Source organism: Hylaeus anthracinus, unplaced genomic scaffold (genome assembly GCF_026225885.1).
Source record: "Hylaeus anthracinus isolate JK02 unplaced genomic scaffold, UHH_iyHylAnth1.0_haploid 5, whole genome shotgun sequence".
In the NCBI taxonomy this organism is placed as follows: domain Eukaryota; kingdom Metazoa; phylum Arthropoda; class Insecta; order Hymenoptera; family Colletidae; genus Hylaeus; species Hylaeus anthracinus.
In genome coordinates this window covers 10,238,906-10,262,114 of record NW_026535322.1, presented here as the reverse complement: position 1 = coordinate 10,262,114, position 23,209 = coordinate 10,238,906, and the positions used below count along the sequence as shown (strand labels likewise).

At 49.4% G+C, this 23,209-nt stretch overlaps 1 protein-coding gene and 1 long non-coding RNA gene across 4 annotated transcripts in view; one reads left to right on the top strand and one right to left on the bottom strand.

The window, feature by feature from the left end:
* LOC128896139 (uncharacterized) overlaps positions 1–796 on the bottom strand; it is a 2,034-nt gene extending 1,238 nt beyond the window's left edge. For 2 of the 3 annotated variants that reach the window (XR_008461922.1, XR_008461924.1), the window contains exon 1: positions 463–796. This is a non-coding gene — a long non-coding RNA (uncharacterized LOC128896139). Of the gene's footprint in view, positions 1–418 lie in introns of all 3 variants that reach the window. The other variant, XR_008461923.1, reaches the window with a different exon arrangement.
* A 9,270-nt stretch (positions 797–10,066) lies between these two features.
* LOC128896117 (uncharacterized) overlaps positions 10,067–23,209 on the top strand; it is a 98,053-nt gene continuing 84,910 nt past the window's right edge. The window contains exon 1 of the mRNA XM_054159323.1: positions 10,067–11,791. Coding sequence (XP_054015298.1) covers positions 10,067–11,791 — 1,725 coding nt within the window. The remainder of the gene's footprint in view (positions 11,792–23,209) is intronic.

Sequence of the window (23,209 nt, the reverse complement as noted above, 5' to 3'; positions counted from 1 at the left end):
TAAATATCATCTGCAACGTAAGATGGCATTCAAGGGTTATTCCTAAGACGAGGAAACACGCTAATCTGGATAGAACTACTCCTATATAAAAATACTTATATTCTACGAACAATCTCACAGGGGTAAAAATGAATTCTGTCCCTCTATATTGAATCATTCGTAACTCTAGTTGAAATAGACTTTGGTACATTAAAATATCAACGTTCTTAATCTCTGATCAGGTCTCTATTACAATGTATCTACGCGCATAACTCGAGTCTCAACTTAATAGCCATTGCCTAATGCATCTATGCGAGCTATTGGTAGCCACCAAATTTTGCTGATTATTCTTCTACTATTACTGTAATTATTACACTTATAGTTCGTTAGGATAACGACAATACAACGATATACAAACTTCGTATATACATATACATACGTTGCAATGGCCATCGGGTTAGGGGCTCAGGTTATATAACGTACCTATAGATTCATCGTAACGAAGGCCAGGTCGAGAACCTAGAACATATAAAAACAAGACGATTAGATATTTCTACTTAAAGTTACAAAGGATTATCGAACAAAAAAAGTGCACAGAACTAATTCCTACGCCTAATACGTTCCCCTACTAAACGCACAAAACTTCTCCCGAACCGATCCACGGCGATAAATTCGTGAACGACCATGAATACATTCCACCCCCAAGCTGGTTCGACTCCTTAAGAAGAAGTGGCAGTAAAAGCGGCGAGGGCGACTCCAGGGGGTTACCAAACGCGGCTTGACCGAGTAACAATCAAATAGGCTAGCCGTCCGCGTGACTAACCCGTTGCCGTTGCTGCAGCTGCTCGCGAATTATCGATTCGCGAAAATTTCCCTTCGTCCATGGGACATGCGCGCGCGGGCAACGCGCGCGGCGGCAATACTCTCGACCCACGAGTTCGCAGGAGAGACCGAGAGAGAGTGAGAGAGGCGGAGAGCACGCAACGAGAAATGTCCTTGGCGTAGGATACGCCTTCGCGCGTATGCGTAGATCCGTGCGCGAGGAAACGTGCTCGCTCTGGATACCTACGACGCGGTACATGCGCCCTTGTGTCTTTAATGTCGCATCATCGGCAGGTATAGTCGCTGGAGGAGATATAGCCAGCCACCCGGGACGACGTAAAATTCAAAACAATCGTTTCGGATAATCCGTCCCGAGTAGAATCGTGCTTGTACGACGTGCGCGCGTCTGGGAGGGTCAAGAACGGAGCAATGCTTGCGATTTTTTTTTTTCCGGTCGAACGGTCGTACGGATCGAACGATGATTTTTGGGGGTGTACGCGCGTTTCTCTAGGGAGTCGTTCCGCGGCGAGTTTGTTAGAAAATGTTTGCAATCGTCTGAGATGTGACAACGTTAGAATGTAGGTTCGAAGAGGCGCTTTTGAAAGGATCGAAAGTAGGCCAACGCGCGACATTTTTTTTTCGCTCAGGATTATTAAATTTAGCGAATTATGATTTTTAGTATTCCTAGGTAGGTTTGTCGAGAGTAGTTTGAGGGTGAGTTTATGAGGAAATGTTTTAGAGTGGTCGAGATACGTCAGTCGGTGTCGTGGCATGTTTTATCTGTAGGGATGGTTGCCGGTTTAAGGGGCATTTGCTCCCTGGAGTTACACACGTCCTTGCGTCTTTAATGTCGCATCATCGGCAGGTATAGCGAGCCACCAGGGACGACATAAAATTCGAAGCAATCGTTTTGTCTACCTGGCGTCGAGTGAGATCTTGATTTAAGAGGCATGTACACCTGGGAGGGCGATGCTCGCCATTTCTTTCCAGTTGAACCACTAAATATCCACCACTACCACTAAATCAAATGAGGACTTTGGGCATTTATAAATGCACCTTTTTAGACTAATTCGACGGCTGTAGTATAAAATGTTTCTTAGGGACCGAGATATGGCTGTCAAAGTCGTGGCATGTTTCCACGTCAAAGTGTGAAAATAATCATAGTATGAAAACTAATTATTCCATACTTTTCCAGTAGCTAGGGTACCTCGGGATCGCTAAGCCCGTACTGTAGCTGCGTAGTCACATGCTACAGCCCCTGAGGGTTGAGAGAGAAGGCATCCACCTTTATTCGATTGTTTCATTTCTTTTTTTCTGTTGTTCCGTTCACTTAGACCCTTCTTCATGCCTCGCCTGGATAACGACTTCGCCGTGTCTATTGCAACGACTATACGTTTCCGCCGGCACACGATTGCACCGACCGTGTTTTTCGAATCTCCGACAAATCCCCCCGATTCGAGGCACGCCGCGAGGATTTACGACGCCGGTTGGGGGGATGTTCGATGCACCCTTAAGGAATCTTCTCACTTTAAACGATTCAAAATAGGGAATTGTTTCTTTGGTTTATTTTTCAATCGGTGGTATCGATGAACCCCAGTCAGAGGTTATTTCTAAAATACTTAAGTCACGTAGGATTAAAATGTAAAGGTAATGTTTGAATTTATTTTCATTGGAAGAAACTTACCAAACCATTCACCGGTTCTCTTTTGTATAGCGAAAAATATGTAAATCCTCTTCCTCGATACAACGATTCCATGGCGTTATATCGAGGAATTCCTGTAATTGGCTCGAACAATTTTTTCCCAACGTTTCTATCCGTTCAGCGGGCTGGAGGCGATCCTTTCTCTATCGCGTTCGTCTGAAAAATTCAATCGACGGATCCAAAATACGGGAAACACGGTTCGTTTTCGTCCCGAAATAAACCAAGACCCGATCAAGTATTCCGCAATCGAATATACAATTCCTGCCAGTGTCGAGTATTTCTATTAGCGAGCCCCGAGGAAACGAATCCCAAAGAAACGGAGTGCACTCTGGTCCGTTGGCGAGGAGGCTGCAAAATAATGCAGGCCTCGCGGAGGCCCTGGCGTTTAACGCGTAGCCGGATGGAAAACCTGTGTATCTTTCTCGGAAACGAGCAGATAGTCTTTCAATTTAGGAGTACATAACAATTAATTTAACCGTCGACGCTGTATTTGGTTCTCTTTAGAAGAGGGTAGGCCTCCCCGGTTGCACCTTGGGCTGCTGCAGCCTGCGAGGGAGGTAGCTGCAGCTTACTACCGCTAAGCCACTGTTAATCGCGCTAATCTCATAGAACGATAATGAACTAACCGAATGTACAGAATCCGCGCACGAGTTAGTAGCTGTGCCGACGTGTATTCGTTTCATAATTCAAACTCGAATTTCGATCGAGCGGTACAAGGGCAGGGAATCATTTTCTACGTCTAAGGATCGTCAAGTGTGTTCGTCCTTTCATTACCTACGATACTGTAACAATGAGACTGCGGATCTTCATGGATTCATAGAAAATTTGAATGTGCAAAGAACTACAAAATGCAACAATGTCCAAGACTATTTAGGTTCAATTTTTATAGGCTAAGGAAGATTTTATTTTGGATAAAGATCCGCAGTCTAGTATATAATGAAAACACACTCTCCAAGTTAAAGTAATATTTGCGGTGGTCGCGTTAACTGGAACACCCTGTAGGAGAATACCACCTCCGTCGGTTTAGCCCCGGGGTGCCCCGAAACAATAGTCCATGCCTGGCTGAAGGCGTCCTTGTCTGCCTGTCTTCCCGTCTCTCGGACTAAAAACAACGGTACACACGCCGCCGGTTGCCTTCTGCCCCGCGCAGACCGCCCCCGCCTTCCACCACTGTCGGCGACCGTCGACTCCGCCACGTCCTCCCACCCTCTCACTCTGTTTCTCGCCGCTGCCCTGAAACCCCACCCCGATATACCCTTCGCGTCTACCCTCGAACGATTCCCACCGTGCACGCCTCGATTCTCGCGGAACACTCTTTCGTCACCGTCATCCTCCCGCTCTTCCGTTCGCCGCTCCTCTGCTCGTCGTCTCCTGTCGCTTCTTGGGGACACGAGAGGAGCAGAACGGCGGCAGAGACGGCGGGAAGGGAAGGCTGCGAGCGGGGAGAAGGGTGGGCGGCCTTTGTCGCACGTAGAGGGATAAAAAATCGGCCACCCGGAACCCAGGATGATTCCCATCGCGCTAGGGTATAGCCGCGGATGTATGGATTCGGCTACGTCCCTCCGAGATTCGAACGTTTCCGAACGACCCGAATATACGTGTATAGGTATAGGTATGCCCTTAAATCTTCGTTCTAGCATTCCCAACCCCCTGCAACTGAAAATTTTTAAATCCGATGGGAGCCAGGTACTCTGTTCCCGGGGTTTGCAGATCTCTGGAACACGAAACTCATCGTACAATCGGTTTTTCAAACAGAAACTACCCTCGTTTCCTTCCCTACCCCCTTGGTATATACATGGGAGAACGAGGAACGAATGTAAAAGTCTGCGTACATGTACCTCTTCCGTTTCGCCTCGTGTTTGTACTTGGTAGCGAGATCTCCTGCACCCTTTGGACCCCGCGTGTCCCAATAATCTTCTGACTCACCGTGGCCACGGTGTGTCTGGGTGTTTTAGGGGGTTCCTCCACCCGACACGACGCCGCGCGCGTTCGTACACGCCGTCGGCTTCGATCGACGCGCGAGGTCGAGAGGCTGAGAAAGAGCCACGAGATCGGGGCACCCCCTCGGGCTTGACTTCGCGCCTCGTTTCTCCGTCGACCTAATACCATCGAGATCGTGCGGAAAAGTAGTTGTAATTGCTCGCCGCGACCGGACGAACGTCGCCCTCCCTGATTCCTCCTGCGAGCTGTGTCGATCTTTTTTCAAACCCTCGAGCTATGCAATCCTCGCGGACGAGCAGGTAGCGGGGTGGCCGATGAGTTACAGTCCGATTCTGAACTGGACTCGTCGTAGACTAATAGGAGCCGGGTGGGACTGAAGCAGCGGATCGTTGAGCTCATTGGCTGGTCGCTGTTGGGAAAAGAAACTTAGCGATTAGGTTATAATATGGTCTACGGTTCTCGCGATGCCTAGGCTAGCATCGCTCTACGGTTGATTACGAATTTCTCGGAGTCTTTTTCTCGCAGAAATTCGTGTTAATTAGCGGTCCCATTTTAACGCGAGGCAACGAGGAAGATAATCAATCGGTTACTACAGGGATATAGATGTCGTAGGGTTGTAGCGTTTCATGTTTGCGCCTGAATTCATCAAATTGCCTCGGATTAATCTCTGGAGGGCCTCGAGCCGACGGAGGCCCCTGGGCTGTAGTCCGGAGTTGGACAGTGATTACTTTGCGATTAGATTAGTAATAATAGTCACTCACAATTGTCAGGCTAATCGGTAATTATAGGGTACGATTGTAATCTGCGATAATACATTAGCGGTTGCGTCGATGTAACTGGATGATACTTTTATACTTGACGAAATAAATCAAATACGTCTGTGCTAAATACTCTTGCACCAATTATTTTCTTTTCCGCGCCTCCGATCGGCCAACGGTCACGTGTCCAGGCGTCTTGGGTCACCGCTTGACCGCGAGTCGAAGCTTATCGACCGCTGCACCACCTAGAATCAAAAAACAATTCTCCCGTTACCAAAATACCGACACAATCAATCTCCTCCCGCCTCGTATGCATAAAAAATACTCGATAATACGCTTACCCCTGAACGCGCCGAACCCTCCTTCCAAAGGTCTCGATCACGTTCGATCATCGATCGTAATTACTCGATAATCTCGAGCGGTACAAATGAAATATTTCCAAAACACCGCTCCAACCCCTAAACCTCATGCCTTAACGCGGCCCTGAGCGCAGAGCGGGATGGAGAGGGGTTGGAAAACCGCCCGATGGAGGGGGTTGTCGCGGATGCTGCGCGGGATAGGGAAGGGTAGAGTACAGCGTCGAGGAGCCGAAAAGCGATCCAGGGGAATGTCGCGGAGAAAGAGAGTCGAAGCGGTTGGCAAGGGCATCGAGGATCGTTGGCGGAGTAGGGGTGAGGGGCGAGGAGGGGGAATGCGAAGGGTAGAATCGAGGCGAAGGTGGCGAAGCTCCCCGGACGAGGACGGCAAAAAGGAAGATGGCGGTTCTGGCGACACTTTTCTGGCCCCGAGTACAGCGGCCCCTGGCTCTCTGGTACCGCGGAACGCGTTCTCCATCCCCCGTTAACGTCCCGTTAGGTTGGTACGCCCTTCCTCGGCGTTCGAACGAGGGCGAAACCTACTCGACGTTGATCGACGCGCCGCGGCTCCGCGTTTCCGACGAGCAGAAAGAATTCAGCCTGCGAGTTGCTTCCCTTTCGAGGAACGGAAACGGATACAACGGTTAAGGGTAGGGGCAGCGGAGGAGTGTGAGGGCGTGTGTATATGTGTGTGTGTGTGTGTGCGTGTGTGTGTAGAAAGAGACGGAGAAAGGGAGACGACGGCAGAGCGCGCGCAAGCTTTCTCCCTGCAAAAGAGATCCACCGGTGATTACGACTACCGTGGATGCACGCGTCGGAGGGAGACGGGTAGTTCGAGAGAGAAGCGCAGGGCGCGTTAGGGGCAGGGGTGGACCACGCCATGGGGTTTAGGGGGCGCGTAGATTAAGCGAAAAGTTGAACGACGACGAATTAAGGTTCGAACTCCCTGTACAGTTTGTTCCGAGAAAGGGAAGAAATATTGTACCGCGATGGGTGGCATCCCTGTTTGTTCGAAGTAATCTTCCTCGTCCGCCCTGCTCGCTGGATCCAGCATCTCCTAACCGTTACACAACAACGAGGACGCCGTGTAAACAGCGTACATAGCGACGTATATAGCGAACGCGTCGAAAAAGCCTACCTTTGACCTTGGTAACTCGAAAACGTTTCCCCCAATTGGCAACGTTTGCCATTCGCGGCAACAGTTTCCTTTCCCGACGATTCTTCCAGCCCACAGGCGCTAACGAACGCGTCAAACATCGTCGAAACGCCGGGCAAACACGCAATACCCATAGCCCAGGGGTCCACGGGAGCCTAATCCGACGCTGGTTAGGGGAGAGCCGGCGATAGTTCCCGATGGAAGGGACGAGAGAAAAGCTCGAGGGTGAAAAGTAGCGCGAAACGAACGGTGGAGCGAGACGACGCGAACCAGGCCGACTCGGTGGGGATCGAGCATCCACGTCGGAAGGGATGATACCGAAGGGGAGTCACGGGGCGCGCGCGTGTGTGCGTGGTGCCATGCGTGTGGAGTCACGCGCGCGCGCGCGTTCGAGTTGGAAAGACAGAAAGGCCTAGGAGAGCGAAGGCGCACCGAAGTTTCCGTCGTCTCTCGAAGAGGGACTCTCGGTACGTTCGCTGTCCGATCAGCGCGCAGTTGCTGGTGCGCGGCTACGGGGTCGGTGTTACCGTGTCACGCGGCACGACCCCAAAAAGTGTGTATGTGCGTGGCGTGCGTACGGTGCCGTGGCCTGACTGCCCGTCCGCGTTGCGGGACACCCTCGTTCGCGGGACGATTAAACGCGGGAGCCGTGCCCCGGTGATAAGGGGCGACGGGAACGCGTCGGAGAGCGTACTGGGGTAGGAAGCGAGAAGCGGGGGAAAGCCGAAGGGGGACGTAGCCGAAAAAGGGAATTATTCGACTCGTCGCGGAGGCACCACGGTCCGAGAAAAGTGGATTCGTCGAGAGAGAGGGTCTCTCCTTGGAACGTCGCGAACGCCGCCCTGTCCCTCTCCTTCTATTCCGCGACGGCGGCACAACTCCTCCCTCGCACATCCGCGACGGAGACTCCTCTAACGGTGCGGCTCGGCCAGGATTTTCCGACGGGATGCTGCGCTAACAGCGGCTACTACGCGTAGCGGAGGAGCTGACGCGCGCGCGTGTCGAAACACCTCGGGGCCCTGGGCTCGCGCGGGACGAAGCCACTCCGCGCGTGCAAACCTTTCTCTGCGACGCGAGAGAGTGAGTCGACGCGTCGCGACGCGACGAGACGCGATCCCGAAGGTGCGCCACCGTCGGGAGAGAACTGGGCGCCACGAGGAGCACCCACTAGCTGGTCGAAGCTGGATAGAAGCTCGCGGAGAGATTGTCCGGGCATCGAGCGAGCGGAGCGTAGCGCGTCGAGCAACGGGATCGTACGAGAGCGATCATCCGTCGCGGTGTGTCTGCTCGCAACGTATTCGAGTGGGATCGTCGAAGTTAATCGGAGGAAAAGGTCCATTCGAGGGACAGGGGACGTCGGTTTCGCTGGCACGAGTCGTTCCATCGGTGGGACGAGAGCTATCGAATCGGTGAACAGTGGTGAGGAACGAGAGATCAAACGGTCTCGTCGCCGTCTATCGTCCGGAGAGTCGCCGTCACGGAGTAGAGGAGCCGTGCGCGCGCTCGGCGGCGCGCGCTCGCGCGCGTGCTCTCCCGCGCGGATCCTGGTGCGCGTTACCATCTCCGAGGGTAGCGCTATAACCTCACTTTCGCTTCCGTGGAAGGAATTCGCCGTCCTCCGGTGCTGGGAAGCCTCGAGAAAACCTAGAAGAAGAAAGGTGCGAGTCAGTAATCGTACGCTTGGCGAGGATCAAAACTCGTGGTGGATCGAGAGGAGCGTTTAGGGTGCTCGTCCGTTAGTCGAGGAGGAAAATAGGTAGATTTGCAACGGGGTCACCAACGGAAGGTTAGGTGGAACGGTGTCGCGGAAGGTGGGTACTCGCGGCTACCCGTGGGTGGCAAGCTAGGGGGTGTGTCCATGAAGTCGACGAAATGGCAACCAACGAGCGTAACAACGTTGCCGGTGCCCCGTAGACGGTCAACGTCGTACACGTCACGGTTGGCACGGTGGGACGCGTTGCCGTGTCGCCGGCAAGCGTGATCATCGATGACGACCAGGAGGTGCGAAGCAACGGGCGAACAGCAGGGCGTTTAGGATGCAGCATGAACCTCGGTGCCCCGTATCGGGAGCTGGTGAGCTTCGGAAGGGTGACTACGGTGTCCTGGTGCTTTCGCCGGTCGAGAGGTCTCAGGTCTCCGTTGTCCTCGGCACGGACAGTGTCGGCGTCGTCGTCACCGCCGCTGCCGGCGCAGCAGCAACAGCAGCAACAACAACGGCGGCAGCTGTCGTCTTGCTCGCCGTCGTCGGTGTCCTGGTGGTCGTTCTGCTCGAGAGCTGCCGTGCCTGGCGTGGTCGCTGCGCCGCGACGTTGTCGGAAGTGGCGGCCACCTGGCAGGAGAGGGACCACCGCGAGCGGTTCGTCGCGAGGAGGAACGAGAGGGAACGGGATCGAGATCATCGGGATCGTCGACGCCGGGAGAGCGAAACCTCGGGCGTGCGGGACAGCACGGTGCTTGCGGTGCAGGTGGCGCAGCAGAAGGAAGAGGCGAAAGCGTCGAAACCTCGTTGGCGGAGGAGGCAGTGGCACGAGGGTCTCGAGTGCGTCGAGTGCGCGGTCACGGAGTTGTTGTTGCCGCTGCTGTCATTGCCGCGCGGGTTCGCGCTCGGTGTCGGTTCCGTCGCGTTCGGGCTCGCGATTCATCGGGACTACCGAGGAGAAGATCGTCGAGAAGACCGCCTGCTCCAGGGGGACTACTAAGGGCCCCGCCAACGACCCGGGCCGCTCGGACGGCTGTCGCCTGGCTATCGGCACCGGGACATCTACGAGCGGGGCTGACGCTATTTACGAGCCGTCTCGAAAGGAGGATCATCGTCCCGATCGTCCGCGGGAGGCGCCCGACGGACGACCCATCGCGGTACAACCTCGAGTGCCACGAGCCACGAGCCGTCGGGGCAACCGTCTGCCCCTGGCGACTTACCGAACGAATCTCGCGACTCGCGGTACGGAACTGTTCGAGCCCGCGGCGAGTCTCGAGTGCATCATCCAGTGTGCCGAGTGCAGGATCGCAGGGAGAATCGAGAGGAGAAAGATCGTCGCAGAATCGGGGAGGATCGAGAGGCATAAGCGCGGGACGAGAAGCGGCTTCGAGCTTTGGTGGCAGCGATGCGGGACCTCCTGCAACCAGACGACGAGCACGCACGCGATCGCAGCAGGGATCAGTCGCGCCAGTCCGCGAATACGGATCGTCAACGGCCACGGTACCGGCGGAAGAGTTACGCGCAAAGTGCAGCAGACGAGGACGAGGAAGAGGAGGAGGAGGCTGGACCACGTCGCGGGTCTACGACGTGGATCGTCGACCGGGACGACCACCAGGACGAACGGGGGACGCTAGCGTTCCCGAGCTCGTGCCCATGCGGCTCGCGCCGCCCGGATTCACGGGACCACCCACGTCGAACGACCAGAGCAACGGGAACGACGATCGTACGTCCACGAGCTTGCCTTTCGAGCTTTCTACGCGCGATCCCTTGCGTACCCGCGGCCTCGAGAATGATCCCGGCTGGCAGCAGCCGTCGCGAAAGGGATCGCGTCGTCGCTGGTCCTGTAATCGGCTCGAGTCGGTACGGGACGGGCCTGAAATCGGAAACGCCACTGCCTTTAACGTCTCGCACGGTTACGTTACCCGTCGCGCGCTACCAAACCACGACCACGGTGCTCGCGATCGTTCCGCGTCGCGCGGATCGAGGCCGCGGTCCTCCCACGGCAAGAAGGCGAGAACAAGATGGAAACGAGACACGGAACTCGTCGATCGCTCTCGGATTCCTATCGCGAACGCCACAAACGTTACCGCTGTCGCCGCGTTCGCTTACACTGCCTACAACGACGCCGAGAACGCCGACGGGGACACCGACGTCTCGAGGACCACCGCGTCGCCTCCTCACCGCCGCGGCCCTCGCGATAAGGACAACTCTCGAGGGGAGCCGATACGTCGCGATACGGAGTTACGCGGACGTTCCCGTCGAGGCACGCGTGCTGGAACCACGAATCGCGACTACACTGCCCGGTTCCAGGAGCCGATCGCCAACAGGGGACGACGACCCGAGCTGCGAGCGACGAGCGGACCAACGAGGCTGTCCAATTCGCACGGTAGAAAGTACGGGTTGCTCTTCGTCTTGTATCTGCTGGCTTGGCCTCTGGTGTCTTCGACGAATCCCTCCGGACAATTCGCCACGGGGTTCGCTCAGAGTCCATCCCTCGGTCCCCTCGAGACTTTGCCGCGGCGCAACGTCACGCAAATCACGCCTCAGCAGCAGCAGCAGCAGCAGCAACAGCACGGCCGCGATTTCGGCGACGACGACGGGCATCGTCGTCGTGCTCGCCACGAGGAAAAACAGCAGCAAGATCAACGGGAGACGGAGCTGGAAGAATCGTTGTCGTATCAAGATCAGCAGGCGTTCATCGACACCGAGACGACGCATCCTTACAACGAATACAGCTGGGAGGTGAACCAAGTGAATCCTTGGTTATCGGCCTGCGACCTGGCGGGACCAGCGCCGGCCGATCTTCAGGGTAGCTGCGGTCCACCCGAGGTGCCCAAGAATTGCCCGTCACCCTGCGCGGTCACCGCTGGGGGAAAGGGCACGGACGTGTTTCAGCAGGTGATCGAGAAGGTCGAGGTCACCGAGGGGAGGCCCTGGTCGGTTGACGAGAACGGGAAACGTTTCAACGTTGGAACGAAGACGGGACACGCTCGTGGGATGCCCGAGGGCGTACGGACGGCTCCGGAACAGTGCCTTTTTTATCTCGAGGAGTCGCATAAGAGGGACATCTGTCGGGATGATTTTGGCCGGAGCAGTACGCGAAGTTTTTTAACCCCGAGGGAGAATCGATATTGGTTCATGAGCGGGTTGCGTCTGCGGCACTGCTGCGAGCACGCGGTGGTCAACGCCCTGGCACCCGGCAAGGGCGGTCCGCTCGAGAACGTGCTAAATGGTGGCCAGAAGTGCGCCGATGCCCTGGACAAGCTGTTGCTCGTCGATGCGTTAGCCGCGAGATTACATTGTGAGTTCGAGGAAGTGCTGGCGCGTTACGACTGCGCTCAGCCCTATTCGGTCATCTTCAACTGCACCCATTGCAAGGTAAGCCACCGATCATGTTGTTATTCTTGCGTGCCGAGCAAAAGGGTGACGCGAGAGTTCCGTGGGAAATATTTACAGATGTAGCGCCGCCTGCAAAGATGGGGTTCGCGCGGCTCTGTTTACCTTGCGTTAATTGAAATCGGCCGGGGGCCTCTGCAACTCAGTATTCGTACGTAACTTCGGCCGGGGGAGGTATTCTATCTATTTTAGTTGCGCCTTTGTACGTGGAGACCATCCGAACCCGGAAATTCGGATTTACACGAAATTTTGCGCGATTGTGGACCTAATGAAGTATGAAATTCGAGACGTAATTAACCTTCCTTTTTCGCGTTGAGAAACTAGCAGATACTGTAATCATTCGTTGCTTCTCCTTCTGGTTATTATTATTCCAAATCCATCTCCGATACCTGAAATCAAACCAAAAGTATGAAATTCACTGTCAGAGGTGAAGTGTTTGTGTAAAGTGTCATTAAAATGTTTAGATTCTGAGTACTTTCTATACTGTTTGTTTATAAGGGAACGAATGAGGTGGACGCGTTGAATTTAGCGATAATACGTGTAAAACTGTGAGACACAATATACCTCAATTTTTCTGGTCGAGAAACTAGCAGATACTATAGTCATTCATTGCTCTCCATCCTCCTCTTATACTATTCCAAACCCATCTCCGATACCTAAAATCAAACCAAAAATTAGTCAGCAAAAACAATCACCGAAATACATAAAAGTAATACTGCAAGTCCTGCAATATCCTACGAAGTTCAGTAACGCTGCGAGAGACAAAGTTTGTAAGCCGAACGAAAAATTCGCGGACTCGAGTTTATTAAATAATTTTGTCCAGACTTCGGGGGTTATAGAATGCGTCTGTAAATTTTCCGACGGTGCTACCGCGCCACCTTGTATAGTTTAATGAAAAATGTCGGGGGAAACGAGATGCGTTTCTGGACCCCCGATAAACCGCGACGAATGATCCACCCTTTATCGAGGTAGAAAAATAGAGAAAAATGAAGGCGCCTTGGCACCAACAGCTCCGTGGGATGTGCTTTCTCGTGAAAAAAGTAAATCGAGAATGTAGGATGGGAGAATCGATTTTGGAGATACCTGACGTGGCAGGGGTGCGACGAGGGCGTCTGACCATTCCTCGTTATTTCTACTTTCAGGAACATTCTGAGCATTCGACGTACACGTAATTGGTATTTTACCATGTAACTCGATTAGATAATCGAGAATGAGATATAGAATGTGCACGCAGCTAACCAGAACAAATTGAAACGGGTAATTCCATGTGACCAGTAATGTTTACTGACGCAAGTAGAAACAACGAGCAATGGTCAGACACGTTCGCCAAGTCGCATGGAAGACACAAGAATTTTCGAAATTGATTTTCCTTGAGGCAAATCCCTCTTGTAACGACATTTTCGCTTTTCAAGTGATTCCTATAAATAAATAAATAAATAAAGATACTACTGCAGTTTCTTTGCTCTGTATTGCATCTCGGTTTCCACAGCTCTCTAAAAGTTCTCGGATCGTTTTTCTCCATCCCAAGTGGACTCTTTTTCTTTTTTTTTTTTTATCAAGTTTCGAAGTCATTCGAACGCCAAAAGAGAACGGTGCAGATCTTCGGTCGGTTAACTGCGCTTTAATGGCGAAACGAGGCGAACTCGAGGGAACCTGATACAAGACGTCGATTCGTCGCAATTTCCTCAACCACTTGTCCACCTAGCCGCCCCTTCCGCGCGACATCGACGTTATTATCGAGTTTGAATAGTTTCCGCGACGCGTTTCACCGAGTTGTAACTCCCGTTTATGCGATACGCTTACACCCGGTGTATTAATAAACGAGCGCGTCTCCGGATCGACCAAAACTTCCCTTACGTGGTTCTGCTCGGAAACTATGTTTCCCTACGATTTCGTACCGTAACCAAAGCAGTGCGAGAACGACATGGAAATAAATAAATAAAGCTGGCGTGGCCCTCGAAGGTCCAACGGTAATCGGATTATTAAAAAGAAAAAACTTGTTGAAAATGGAAAGAGTACGAGCTTCGCTATTTCGAAGTAATTTTGTTAAAAATCCCACCGAAGCGATTTCACGCCGTGCTCGAGCGGTTTTCACGAGTGGTCCAGACCCCCTCCTCTCGAGGGCCGACGGTCGTGTTCGATGGAAGCGGCGATTCCTTCGGAATTAACTGTGTAAACGAGGTATTGTTTCGCGGGGGATGCACTCGGTTCAGCGAGAAAAATTCCCGCAAAACTCGAACGAAGGGGAACGGGTGGGAAACGATCTGGTAGCCACGCTCGAATCGGAATCAACCCCTTTGTTTCGAGATCTTGTCGCATTGCACTTGGCAAGCGTGGCGACTTAGCGCCCGCGTGCAGGATGCGCCCCACCCAGTGAACGACCTCTTCTGCAATCAGGGCTAATAAGCGTTTCGGCTAGAAAGCCCCTGCAATTAGGAACGGATTCAATTTGTTCCTCGCGCTCCTCTTTTTACCCCTGAACACCCTCGCGCTCCCCTCGGGGGATCGTTTTTTAAAGAGACTTGGCAGAGCATTGCGCTTTTTTGTGAGGGAAGACCGACTCCTCGACGCTCCAAATAAATCGTAACTATTTATGTAAAATTACAACGAAGCCATCGCGTGAATCGCCACGGGAGCCTTAATTCTTCGAATAACCAACAATGGATCGTTTTTTAAAGAGACTTGATAGAGCGCCGCGCTTTAACCGGGAGGGAAGACCGACTCCTCGACGCTCCAAGTAAATCGTAATTATTTATATAAAATTACGACGAAGCCATCGCGTGAATTACATGGAGCCTCGATTCTCCGAATGACCAACAACGGATCGCGTGGTCCCCTCGTTAGGCTAGGGTTAAGGGTGAACCGCCTCGATTCTCACTCTTCATTAAATCTGATCGGGCCTTTGACAGCCAATCAAAGGGGTGAAAGGTTGCCTTTTGCTCTTTCAAATTTCAATCACTGCCCGGGCTTGCAACAACGTCGGAACCTGAAATCCGATACTTTCGCACGGCGAGCAAAATTTTCGGCATGGCGTTCTATTTATAGATAAACAAGGGTGTTACAAAGGTCATCGTTTTTTTTTTTTAGCTTACTTTCACTCTCGAAAAGAATTTAATGTTTTCCTTTTTTAAATTATGCTTTGCCGTAGCTGGATGTTTCGAAGGTCATTAATTTTGAATTTACTTTTACTTTTGGAAAGAATTGCAAAGACTTTCGATTTTAAGATTCCTTGTTTAATTACATTTTGCGTAGCTAGATGCTTCGAAGACCGTTATTTTTCAATTTACTTTTACCTTCGGAAAGAATTGTAGAGACTTTCGATTCTTGAGGTCCTTTTGTTTAATTATGTTTCACGTAGACGTCAACCATTAACGAGCATGGTTATAAGACCGTCTATCTTTCTCAGAAATCCTATTATAAGCCGATTCTGCGCGTCGCCATCTTAAAACATGAGAAAATTACGATGTAGACTATAGACGCCGGAGGATTGGGATCGCTGTGGCGTATTAGCCGCTGCCGATATATACCGGGTGGCGGTCGTGTCTATCGGTTATCGAACCGAACGGATAGTCGAAGGCTAGTCTCGTTACTTGCTAATTTAACGGCAACTTTCATTGACCTAGTGAAACATCGACGGAGGAATTGCTCGCCTTTGGGCAAATTATTTAACGGAATTTACTTCGAACTCAGTCGTGTTATAATCTATTAAACTGATTTTCAATTTCCAGTCAGTCCCATAAATATTCGTACCCCTGCATGTCCATCGAAGAAATTTGTTTGAAGAAACATGTGCGTATAAATATGTTGGTGTTCATATATATAAGGTTATCCATATACGTATTTATAATGAAGAATGCATTTGGTAACAACAAAACTACTATTTCATTTAGTCAAACTTCCTCAACGGAAATAGACGGTACTAATATGTCGATGTTCGTATATAAGGTTATTCATACACGTATTTATGATGAAAAATGCATTTGGTAACAACAAAACAATTATTTACTTTAGTCAAACTTCCTCGACAGACTCAGAGGGTACGAATATTTATGTGTAGACCGGGGATCTTTATGCAAAATAAAAATTCGGCAAACGTACCTACAAAAATTGAACCTAAACAGGAATAAATTATTTCGCTCTGCAAATATTATAATATGAACTTTTCTCTCAATATTGTTTATATTCTTGCACACTCGAATTCCCTATAAATTCATAAAAATCCGCGATCTATTCATGCAATTGACCGTCAGTAATAATAATAAACCCCCAATTTAAATTTCTATTCTGCTTCTCGACCGTGGAATGTTTTCAGAATTGAAAAGTAATTGGTATTTCACGAACAGGTTAAGAGTCCAGCTAGGTGATAGAATTTTCCAGCCTTTTTTTCTTTTTTTGACGCAAGTATATCCCGGCATACTTAATTCGGCGGAAGATGGCCGTCGGAGAAATCCCGTATACGATGGCTGATCGTTTCGGATCACTGTACCGTCGAGGCTTCGAGTGTTAAGGGTTTTCGAGAGGATCGCGCGGACAGAAATTTGCGGAAGAAGAGCCGCGAGACCGATGCCAACTCGGCCGAGGTATCGATTTAAACGATTAGCAGAGCCATCCGTTTGCCTCGTTTCCGGCTCGAGAGATAATGCCGAATTCAGATTCTGCGTTTTGTTCCCGCATACCGCGCGATCCTCGATGCGGGATTCCCATTCGCTCGCACTGGATCACGCTGCGCTTCTTTGAGGTATGGGTCATGGAACAACGTGCGGGGTGTATTTAAATACGAGTTTGAATTTAAAATAGAGTAAATATTTAACACGTTCACGCCGGCGTGTACCACCGGTGGCTCACGATCGCGTGTCTATCAGATGGCGTGTAGTACAGCGCCGTCCCATGGCGAGAAACACGAATAGCAGCGCCGTCGTGAACGTGTTGAGTTCATTTTTGGAATTGCAGCGTACATATAGTCGGTGACATAAGTATTCGTATCCTCCATGTTTCATTACCGGATGTATATAGGAGTGGAAAGTTTATTCGTATAGATAGATATTTATAATGGAACATCGAACCGATCGTTTAATTTTAATAATAATACTTACGAGACTGACTGTATATCATGGAAGTTGTAATTTATCTAAGAAACTTATTTAAATAAAGAAGATTCTGTATGTATATACATGTATATAAAAACATATAAAATGTCCTCTATTTAACGTCGACGATAAAATAGAAAGTGATACACCTAGTAATTTCGAATGTCGTGCTTTAAGGAGAAAAGGAAATCTGGGGATGACGTATCCTGTCAGACGTCGTACTCCACTTGATCTCCTTCTGCTGTCCGTAAAAATAACACACGATGTTTCCTGCATCGACGTCGATATCTTAAAGAGAACCTATCATCTCCCTAACGCACGGATGTCACGATTCCAAGAATAAAATGGAATTTATTCTTCCTCTATCCGCGGAACACCGTAACAGGAATGTGCGTTAAATGGAGGGTGAAATTGCCTCGGAACGGAGCGTACTTTTTAACGAAATCTGTTTAGTCTTTAAAAAGAAAAAAAAAAAAACAAAGAGAAAACTGGTTCCCCGTGTCGATCTCAAAGGACGTTGACTCGATTTCGTTCGTCGCGGTCGCGGATTTCCTGAATAATTAATACAGTGTTTGGACTCTCGCCGCCTTCCAGCAATCTACGAAACTTTGCGCCCCTCCCCTCCCCTCCCCCCCAATTGATTTAAAGCCGCGGCATTGAATTAACGCTCGCTTTTTCCTCGAAACTTTCCCGTACCCTGTCGTTTGTTTTCGTTTCGTAACTTCTGTGCTTTGAAAGCGTCCATTACATCCTTTAAAATTTTGATAATGTGTGTTTGAGGTTAGAATTAAAATTAGGAAGTTGCTAGCTGTTTTTTTTAGAGGTTAGGAGTCCGAGTGTCGAAAGTTTCTTGAGGATGTCCTTTTTTTTACAGAGACGAATTGTACATTTCCGAATACAACAGCTGATATTTCAAAGAAGTATACTTTCAAACATCCCTGAAATATTCTCAAAGTTATGAAACCACAACAACAATAAATTCTTCCCAACAAAAAAAAAAAAAAAAAAAAAAAATGTACAAACGACGCTTAATATTTGATCTCTTGACGCGGTTTTTCCTTTCAGGGGAGTTCGTAGTAACACGCCTGGAAATTTCTTCCTCGTTCGTTCTTTTTCTCGAAGAATAGATTAAATGCGATATCGAATTTTCCCGTGTGCCGTCTGTTTGCACCGGAAGTCGCCCAGGCGGCGTCCCTCTGTCTCGCTCTTTCTCGCCGACTTCCGCTTACATTTCGCGGCGGCAAGAATACGGTCGTTGATTGTTGAGATTACAAGTTTGCCGGGCAATCCATTTACCCCCCGTTCAAAGTGGGAAGAAGTTGCTGGTTCGTTTAACGAAGTCCCTCTTCTTCTGTCTGTCTTTCTTTCGGATTCGTTCCGTTTCGTCCCATCGACGGGTAACGGAGACTAGGTCAGCCCCTGGCGAAGGAGAAGGTTAACGAGCGACTTTCAGCGAAATTCGATGGAAATTTCGAGTTCTCCGAGGGCGCAGCCTGGCCTGGAAACCAAGGATTTAGGCTCCCCGGACCTGGCGATCTCGAATTTTCCGCGAAAAGGAGATCGATACGAGCCCGGGGTCTCTATTTCTCTTCTTGATAATTAAACGAGACGAGTCGAAGGGTTTCGGGACTTGCAGGGAATTTTCTATCGACGAAAACGAGCGTGTTGGCACAGTGGCGAAGATTGCAAGAAAGAAATCGAAATTCTCTCAGAGTTCCAGACTAAACAATTCGTCGAATCTCTTCACGGCAGAGGGACGAAGATTTATGCGAAATCGAGGCGCCGACCGATCGGATTACCACGACGCGAGTGCGTCGCAATCTCGTCGACGTCTCGAGAAATAATGCTTGCGAACCGACACTTAACGTTGCGTCGTAAGAGGAGCTGTCTACGCCACCTACGCAGCTCCTCTTACGAGTTTAAAAATCGATGTTAAAAATCAACCGACCCGGACAAAGTTCGCGGTGTAAGCAGAAGAGATTCTTCGTGAAGCAGAAGTGTTCGGTGGAAGCCTTCGTTTTCGAGGAAATCGATTCTGAAAACGGCTTTGGGCCACGCGTTGGATTCGATATCGGCTTGGGCATGCGTCTGACCATTACTCGTTACTTCTACTTGCGTTCGTGCTTGCGGACGATGGTATGGCGCTGTAGCTGGGATGTAATTATGCTAACTAGTTAAAAGATGGACAGAAAACGGATAATGTTTAGAGACATTGTTACAACGATACAGGGGATAATTATGGGTCTATACGGGGGTGGTAAGATAGAGATCAACTGTATCAGGTTCCATTGACACTTTGGTTGTAAAATTCATACTCGTGGAAAAATATAATGGCTCATTTCTGTACGATCAAAACTTATTTGTGTCGAGTTTAACCCTTAACCCTGATTTTCCAAATTAAATTTTGAAAAATGTCAATGTATTTATTATTTGAACAATTCTGACAGCTGACGTTCATTTTTTTTTTTAACTTTTGTTCCTAAGAACATTATCCAATGGTAACATACACACGGGCAAATATTAAGAACAAACCAATTGCAAGTGTACAATTCGATTTAAAAGTATCAAATTTAGAACTCAGGGCATTTAAGGGTTAAACTTGGATTTGTATTTGTTCTTCTGACTCGTCTTCGGAATTAATTAATTTAATTCTAGAAGTCCCATATATGGGTGAAAGCGTGTTAAAAAGTAACTCGAATATGGTATTAGTAGAGTCGAGTGCCGTCCAGGTATATGCAGACATCGGTGTAAGTAGAAAGAGCCAGTGATAGTCAGACACGCAAAATCGTATCCCTTGGGTTCCGTAAAAGAATGTCTAAAGTTATTCCTTCCAAATCGAAGCTTCTCGCCAGAGCTTATTATACCACAATAACTCGAATAATATCCACATCCAAGGAGATGCAAACATCAGCGTAAGTAGAAAGAGTCAGTGATAGTCAGACACGCAAAGTCGCAAGGCAATCGCTCGCGTGCCTTAAAGAATTTCCAACGTCTACTTCTCCCGAATCAAAGCTTCTCGCCAAAGCCTGTTATACAACATTTTCCACCCTCTCTTCCACGAAGAATCACGCACCCTTTCCCTTCGCACCTGAAATGATCAAAGCAGCGAAGAAGTCGCCTCATCGCCCCAACCCAGATCGTTTCGCAGCAAGTAATTGCTTTCATTCTTCCTTCAATTGATAATAACGTCGCGAGATACGGCCGGCTAATTATGATTCGTGTTCCTTGGACCGTTTACGATAGTGTTTCCAAGAGTAAAACTTCGCTCGTCAAGATCGTCGTTCGGTCCATCGTTAACGACGCTCTCGTCGCCTTTCGTTAACTTTATCTTCATCGCGGAATCTTTTGCAACATCCCCTGATACCGTTCCGCTGGCGCGACGATCGCTGGTCGATTAGCAATAACGTACGTTTAACCTAATCGTCGCAACAATCGTTGCCGAGGAAAATGCTCCTACCGTTTGCGGCAGCTTTCGACGCTCTGGAAACCCACGCGCCAATAATCGTTGTCGTCTCAGCTGTATTCGAAGCCAGACGATGGCTGGCAATCGTTTACGAGCGGTTATCGCCGAGGCTGATAGCGCTTTTATCGATATTCCGTTGTTACAGAATTAATACACACCTGATACGCTTTCAAAGGTTCGCTCGCTAGGTTGCGGGTTTCAGAATTGTTTCTTCGTTATTAACCCTTTGACCGAGAACGGCGTATACGTAGGCTCTCGTGAAATTGGCTCAGAGAAATGTTTATGTTTGTTGAATCAATTCTTAAAAAATATCAACTTTTAGCGGATGATGAGATGAAACTTTTTTATCTTCGCAGTTTATTCGTAGGACGTTTAGTTTAGAAAATAAAAATTGAAGAGTTCGTTGCAAAAATTGAATTTCAGGAATAAGGTCTTCCAAGTTTTCAATTTTTTATCTCTGAAACTAAACGTCGTACGAATAAACTATAAATATAAAAAAGGTTCCTTCTTATTGTTCCCTATAAGATGATATTTTTTTTTCAATTCACACCTCTTCGCCTTCTATAATTTTCAGCAAAAATCTTCCCACGATCGAAGAGTTAATGTATCTCTTCATTTTCCTATCGTTTTTTTTTTTAAATTTCTCTTTGTAGAGGCACTTGTTGGCAAAAAAAAAAAAAGAAAATTTAGTCCTAACAAGATCTTTCCACTCGAAAAGAACACCATTCGCATCCTTCTCCTCGAAAATTTGTTTTCCATCTTCGAAACCTAATAACGCCCTTCAACAAATCTACTCCGTACTCAATTCACGTGGTCGTACATCGCCAGGAATTGCACGTACGCGAGAGTCTCGTTTAGAAGCAGCCTTTCCGCGATCGCGTGGCTCGCAGAGTCGTTCCCCTTCCTGATCCATAGGGGGTGGAGGGGTGGTGTAAAAGGTTATCGCCACGCGTCGCGTGAGTTCGAAAAATTACGTCCCCTCGTTAGATTCGCAGCGACGCGGTTGACGTGGTCGCGTGAAAATAGGCGTAGCCTGAAATCGTCGTTTACGGTCCATAAATTGCAATTATTCGCGCGTTGTAACTCCTCCCCTCCCCTCCGCGACCCCCCGACCGTCGAGATCGCACAGGCGTGCCCGGTGCGAGGGTGTTAAACGTTCGTCGCGCGTTTAAACGCGACCCCCCGACCCTCTTCCGGCGAGAATACCTGCCGAGCGTTCCTCGTTACGCATTCTTGAAAACGTTCCGTGCCCACGCCACGCTCGTTTAACCACCGCTAATTTCGGGAGGGGGTTGTCGAGGGGTGGAAAAGGGTGGCACGAGTTCTCGACACTGATTCGCTAACACGCTCGGTTAATACAAAATCAAAGGAGGTCGGATCAAAGTGCCGCAGGTTCATTAATCTGCGTGGCTAATCAGGGTCGGGCGCGGGCGACGATTGTGTGCAGGGGGAGGTTGCTCTGATTGCTTCGCACGGTTGCACGGATAACGCATCGAGGATACATCCGGGTATGCGTCGAGCTCGGCACGATCGTCTTAAGCCCGTTAACGGTATCAACGCTTAATCGTTCCGTTGAAATGGATGCTTGCGATATCGTGCCATCGTCTTTACAGGTGCCGAGGTGGGTAAAAGGAATGAATATTACAGGGTGCGTGGCAAGGTGAAGGGGGGATGTGATTCTTTGCGAATATGTGAGACGAAAGTATAGGGTGAATATTTGTGACAGGAGGCCTTGGGTTTGGAGAAATCGATTTTGTAAAGTGTTGAGGTAAACGTTGGGTCTAATAGGACTTGTCCGACCATTAGTTGATACTTCTACTTGCGTTCGTGACTGGGGATACTGGTGGCACCCTGGTGTCGACTCTAACTGGACGTAATTATGGTAGGAGGCCTCGTGTTTAAATAAATCGATTTTGAAAACTGTTGAAGTATATGTTGGGTTTAGTAGAACATGTCTGACCATTACTTGCCATTTCTACTTGCGTTCGTGACTGGAGGGTAATTATGCTAAATACTTAAAGTAACTATCTTTGTTTCACCCATTAATTAATGCCTCGTATAATCTAGCATTCCATAAAAGCATAAGATTGTTCTTCCAAGGAACTGACTCTCTCTCTACTTTCTACTGACTCTTTCAACCGCACACCGAATCGGGGAATCTCCGCTCTCGTATCCAGGTTAAAAATACAATTTCGAGTGCCGTGCTCGTGCTACATATTTTTTACTTTCGACCCAGATTCATTTCACGCCATTCCCGGCCCGACAAAATATTAGCGATGCCCCCCCCCCCCCCCCCGGGAAGGGCCACAAAAGGGACGACGAATTTTGGTCGACCGCGTAATGGATCGAATTCCGTCGTCGCTGCAGGCTCGCGTGTATTTCAGCCGTGGGGACACGGATTCACCAGCGATCCCGTCTGCCGTGAAACCGCACGTCAGGTCACGATTCCGAATCTTCGGGGACTGTTAATGGTCCAAGGCACAAAACGATTTACCGCGAAATTGCCCCGCGCCCCCGACGTTCAGATGCGTCGGGAAAACGAGCGCTCGTCGCTTTTCCAAACGGGGCCGGGCTGCTCGCGAATCGCTCGTGACACCCATCGTGGCATTTTAACGCTTACAGCCAGTCTCGTGAATATTCGTACCTTCTACGTCTGCCGCAGGAACTCGGCTAAATTAAATAATAAGTTTCACGTTTCCAAGTAACTTTTGTCAGTATAAGTATTTCTACATGTGTGAAGATTTCTACTGAAGAAATTTGTCTGAATTAAACGATAGATTTGACGTTTCCAACTAAATGGTTTATTATAAATATATATATATATATATATATATATATATATATATATAT